This window comes from Piliocolobus tephrosceles, chromosome 12 (genome assembly GCF_002776525.5).
Source record: "Piliocolobus tephrosceles isolate RC106 chromosome 12, ASM277652v3, whole genome shotgun sequence".
Taxonomy (NCBI): Eukaryota; Metazoa; Chordata; class Mammalia; order Primates; family Cercopithecidae; genus Piliocolobus; species Piliocolobus tephrosceles.
Genome location: NC_045445.1, coordinates 6,703,024 through 6,709,023, shown reverse-complemented (window position 1 = coordinate 6,709,023; position 6,000 = coordinate 6,703,024). Strand labels below are relative to the sequence as shown.

Sequence of the window (6,000 nt, the reverse complement as noted above, 5' to 3'; positions counted from 1 at the left end):
TTTGTTTCTTTAGTTTGTTTCTTTGTTTCTTTAGTTTGTTTCTTTGTTTCTTTTGACAGGGTCTCACTGTTGCCCAGGCTGGAGTGCAGTGGTGGGATCTCAGTTCACTGCAACCTCCACCTCTGGGGTTCAATCCAGTCTCATGCTTCAGCCCTCCAGGTAGCTGAGATTACAGGCATGTGCCACCATGCCCGGCTATTTTTTGTATTTTTAGTAGAGATGGGGTTTCGCCATCTTGGCCAGGCTGATCTCAAGTTACCCGCCTGCCTCAACCTCCCAAAGTGCTGGGATTCCAGGCATGAGCCTCAGGGCCCCGCCTCTGGCAGGTTTTCTTTAGGAGGGGTATTTTACAATGCTGTAAGTTTTTCCTAACGAGAATTACCATAGCACTACATGTTCTGTCTTCAGTAAATGATAGAAGCTTACTGATGATGTTGTAGTTGTGTTCATTGCTGGTCGGGTGTACATTGAAACTTTAATACACAATATCCTGTCCTGTGAGCAGTGGTTCCTGTTTGTAAGATACTTTACTAAGGGAAGGAATGTAAGGTGTTGCTAGGGAGAGTTTACCCAAATAGGGATGGACTTTCTGTTTTTACTTTATCAGTCCTGGTAATAGAATGTTTGAATGGATAGCACTAGGCTTTACATACTTTCGTAAATATGATTTTTGTAATTACCTCTTTGGCCCAGTTACCAGTAAATTGGGGACCCCTTAATGATTTATTTCCTGTTTATTCACCCTGATGAAGAACCTGTATCTCTTTTAAACTGTACTTTATCACCTTTCTCAAACCCCAAGATTTTCATCACATTTTTTTTTTCTTCCCAAACTCTAAATAACCTTTTAGTATTAAGTATCTTTGTGGAAACGTTCTTTTCTTTTTCTATCCCAATTTTTAAAGTTTTTTTTAAGTGTGCTTTTGTTGGAATGTACATTTTCCAAATGCAAAAGCATTTATGATTCTGCATCTCTTATAAAATATGACACTCGCTACTTTATCTCTCATTTATTTGGTGCCCCCCATGTGTGTAATCTCATTACCCACAACAAACAGTCTTAGGGAGACTGGTCGAGTTCCTTATTTGCAGATGAGGAATCCGAGGTCCAGAGATCACTTCTTGGTGAGAGTCTCACAGCTATTACGTGTTAGAGCAAGATTTCGAACGTAGGTCTGATTCGCAGCAAAACCGTTAACCACTAACTACACTGACTCCAGCAAGAGCCCTAGCCCTCACGCAATACACTTTAATTCCACTGTGTGTTCTTTCAAATTCATTCAATTTGCTGCCTTTGGAAACCTCTCAGAAACCTCCTCAACCTGCCTTCTCTACAGACATCAGCTTTGCCTGATAGGTAGAGATCACAGGAAAATGCAGTTTTCCAAGGTAGTGATAGGTGGAATGATAGTGCTCTGGAGATGGCCAAAGAAGAAAGGTATGAGTGTATCTGTGGGTGGGTAAGTGGTAGATAAGGGGAAAGATAGAGCCAAAAGGGGTCTATTGGAAAAACTATGATGAGAAACAGGAAGATGGAACCTTGTTGGAATGAAGATTTAGTGAAAGACCTTAGAATTAACAGGAGGTATTTGTCTTTCACGCAAGTGTAGACCAAAGGCAACTTATGAGTTTCTTTTATTCCACTTATTAAAGCAGCAGCCAAAGGTATTATATACCTTCTGTATTCACTTAAAATGACTGATTTTGAAAAAGTCATGCAAGCATCCATTTACAGATAAGCCTTATTAACTCAAAGGCAGTGGCCCTCTTGGGCTCCGATGATTATTCAAACCATTTCTGACACTACATCTGGAAATGCATTCAAAGCCTGCAAAAGCTCTTTCTTTCTTTCTTTCTTTCTGAATGGCCACAGCACTTGCAGATCTTCCTCCTTTGAGAGAATATTTGATTTTAGGAAATAAGCAAATGTGGTGAATAAGTATGATTCAACTGGGCAATAACTTTTAGGCAAAGAGAAAAAAGCAAAATATAGCAATGTAGTAATAAGGCTGATATTATAGTGCTTTTATGATGAGTCTGGAAACAGTCTCCAACATTTGTAAATGTTTTAAATCGGTTCTGTCTACTGCAGTAGCCCTTAAGCCATATGTGGCTATTGAGCACTTGACATGTGGCAAGAGTGAATTGGAGACTGATTTTAATTTTATTTAATTTTAATGTAAGTAGTCACACATGACCTGTGGCTACTGTGGCAGATAGCATAGTTTTAGACAAGGGCAGTAGTCTTGGATAGATACTTGATTTACTTAGAACATTTCTTTACCTAGCTGTAACAAGGTTCTAATAGCTGGTTAAAGGACTTAACATTTTTAGCATGTAGTATACAGTAAGGAACTAATGTTGATTACTGCCAAGATGTATAAACATTATAAAACTTTAGACAAGGATGAACACAGAAGCATTGGCCCTTCTTTGTAAATAAGGGATCAGTTACTTCCTAATAGGTGTCTTAATTTTAGTTAGTAATCTAATAGCACCCCCAAAAAGCAAACTGTTAATTTGTTATTAGCCATCCTGTAAAGACAAGGGAGAAATGGGGGCCAAGAGAGTCCTCTTTCCCATTCTCCATAATTTTTATGACTTATAGAAATAAGAGCCTAAGAGTGACCAGTTCCTGCAACCTAACTCAAAATTAGGCCTCTCTGTTGAAGTAATAGTGCAGCAAACAATCCCTTGAAGCACTGGGGCATGAACCCTTATGAAATCTAATAATTCTAAAATATCATTGGCAGTATTAAGCTAGAGTTCTCAAAATGCGCTGTAGAAAATATTGGTCATTTAAATATAGCTGAGTAAAAATAACCAAGATCAAAATGATAAGAAAATGTTGATTTCTCCCCTTTTGAACCAGTAACTATAAGGATATATGCCCATGCTTAACTTAAAAATAATTAGCCACGTTGGGTATAGCACAACATATGGATGCCATTATGGTCCACCTTGATATTACAAGGAAGCTTTCTTTTAGCGTAGTTTTACTTTTATTTATTTAAGCATTATTGAAGAAGCTTGGTATCTCTGTTAAGTTGCTTAAGTTGCTTCCCTATCAGTGTTTTCCAGGGCCTTGTCTCAGCTTCCATAGTTTTTCTTAAGAGCAGCTAATTAATGCTTCACTCCATATGCTTTAATTTGTTATTTTGGGAAGTTTCATTTTTTAAAATAATCTTTTTATTTCAGGCCTTTGAAGACAGACATGTTTGTTTAACAAGATATCTGCATTGAACCATTTGTTTTTAAAAACATGTGTCGGGCATCTTCTATATACCAGAAACTATGCCATTTCCTGAGGACACCAAGTTAGAGAATGGTCTTAATCCGAACTAGTTATCGTCTCACTATCCATTATGGGTATCAGACATTCAATGTCATGAGGATTTACTACTGTGTTTTCTCCCAAGAGTTTTATAATTTTAGCTCTTATCTTTAGGTCTTTGATGTATATTAATTGATTTTTTTTTTTTTTTGTATGTAGTGTGAGGTAAAGGTTGAAACGTATTCTTTTTGCATGTGGATATCCACTTGTCCCAGCTTCATTTTTTGAAAACACTATTCTTTCGCCATTGAATTGTCTTGGCTTCTTTGTTGACAAAGGATTTATTATTTCTGCCGCAACCCAGCTGTTTCTCACTGTCTAAACCTTTATGCCTGCTGCCCCTTAGGCTTAGTGGAATGCCTCTCTGTCCTCCTCTCTCTTTTGTTTAGCTAATACTTCCTTATCCTTTAAGGGGTCAGTAGGAACCTCACCTTCTTCAGTATGTTTTCCTTTGTCTTATTAACCTACCGCCATCACCCACACACATACCTTTTCCCTAAGGCTGGGATAGGAACCTCTTAGGCAATGATCTATTTGATAACTACTCACTGAGTTCATACTAGGCACTCTGCTGTATGACCATAAATGAAGTAAAACCTGACACCACCCTCAGGAAACTTACTGTTAGTGAGAAAATGGGCTATAATAATAGAGTGGGGTAAGTTTATTGTAGGGATAAGCATAGGATGCTATGAGAATGCAGAGGACAGGAATTTAACCTAGACTTCTCAGTTCTCCCATTGAAGATGACATCTGAACTGAAATCTGGAAGAACAATAAGAGATAGCTATGTAAAAAGAGGGGAAGGACTAGGAAAGAAGGAATGGAGAGAGGCCCAGAAACTACAGAGTATGGCACAAGTAGTTTAGCATTGTTGGGTCACAAACTCTAAGGATGTGAAAGATAAAGTTGGAGAAGTGGTGGGACTGGGGAGGACAACTCCTGTAGAGCCTTTTATGGCCAGAGAAGGAGTTTGGCTATGGTCCTGCAGGCAGGGAGAAACCACTGAAGGGGAGAAACACATACAGAATAAATTTGAGTAAGAAGCTTAAATCTCCCCAAGCCCTTTTAAAATTAATTAAGTTAAAAAGCTTTCGGGTTTCTTTATGCTTTGTCCCATTCTTCTAATTGTCCAAAACAAAAACCCTCCTTTTCTGTACCTATTAAAAGGTTAATTTTGTAAAATTACGGACAGTATGCTGATTAAAGAATTCTTGATAATTGGCCACTTTGTTCTGTCATTGTAGATTATTAACAATTGTGTCATCAGATTTAAAAGATCTAAACCTCTGGACTTTATATATTTTTTCTACAAGTGCCTGTGAGATTGAAAACTTAATTCAACTCTAGTAACTGGACTTTTTAGTGTTGTTTGCAGCATATGATTGTTAAAGAAAGTTTAGTATATTTGTGTGTGTGTGTATATATATATATATAGACTTGAGGTTATATTTAATCATTGACTATTGGTATTCTTCTAAGATTTTAAGGACAAAAAGGTAGTTTACAACATATGGCTGATACATGGTTCTGGAACAATTTTCTTAGTTTTCAGTAATTCTATCCTAAAATGTACGTCCAGCTTTGCACTCACCACCACATTGTAATTTTCAGTATACTTGCCTATTTTTTGAGATGTTGAAGGCTATGCAGCATTTTTTTTCTTGTTCAGTGTTTTAGCTCTCTATGTCTTTAGGGTGTAGCACATACAAGGTGGCAATATAGATGTGCTTAATGAATGAATGATCATCAAAAACTGACCTTCATTTGAAGTTCTGTTTTATTCATAAACACATAAAACATTTGGTATCTCTGTAAAATTTGACTAAAAACAAAAACTATATTTAAGCTCACAAGTTAATTTAACATTTTTTCTTACACAGGCATTTGTAAAGGATGTTCATGAAGATTCAATAACAGTCGCATTTGAAAACAAGTAAGTGTCTTGTTACATAATTTTAATGATGAGGTTCTTTAATATTTTATGCTAATTCTACTCGTCATTTTTTAAAAATTCAAATCTAGTTTGAGTGCTTGTCAGGAATGGATCTTCATGTTACTGACTTAGAAGTTTGTGAACAACTCAGTATTAAACTAATGGGATGACTGTTTCTGCTAATGACCTGAAGGTCCCTTATTGTATGATATTGATCCTTACGTCTTAATTACCTTGAATGTGAGGAAAGAAACCAGAGATTCTTGTGTATTAGTAACTGGAAGTTTGCGTAGGAATATTTGTAAATTTTCAAAAGATAGCAATGAAGGGATTCATGGGTATTGCTAAAAAACTGTATGTGAGTTCTTTAACATTAAATCTAAAACTGATGATTTTAGTTGTCTAGTATATTTTATAGAAACAGTCCTGTTTACCCATTATCTGATTTATGTATTCAGCAATAGCAGTAGCTGATCTTTTCTGCTCTCTTTGCTAGAAGAGGAAATAAAAACAGTCATAGGCCTAGGAATATTAACTGTATGAAAGCATCAATAGTATAGATGTTAACATTTTATTGGAGAAGACAAGTCTCTTGACTAAATTTTTTGAATGCTAATAAAGGCTATTTTCAGGGTAGCTGTTTAAGATTGTAAAGTACATATAAACTCCTTAGTCAAAGTGTAGATGTGGCTGTGATCTTAGGATTTTACTAAACTCTGATGGATGGTTA

The 6,000-nt window shown here is 36.4% G+C and overlaps 1 protein-coding gene across 11 annotated transcripts in view; it reads left to right on the top strand.

The window, feature by feature from the left end:
- FMR1 (FMRP translational regulator 1) overlaps window positions 1-6,000 on the top strand; it is a 38,850-nt gene that overhangs the window by 4,908 nt on the left and 27,942 nt on the right. For all 11 annotated transcript variants that reach the window (XM_023202709.3, XM_023202700.3, XM_023202711.3 and 8 more), the window contains exon 2: window positions 5,218-5,270. In XM_023202709.3, coding sequence (XP_023058477.1) covers window positions 5,218-5,270 — 53 coding nt within the window. The remainder of the gene's footprint in view (window positions 1-5,217; window positions 5,271-6,000) is intronic.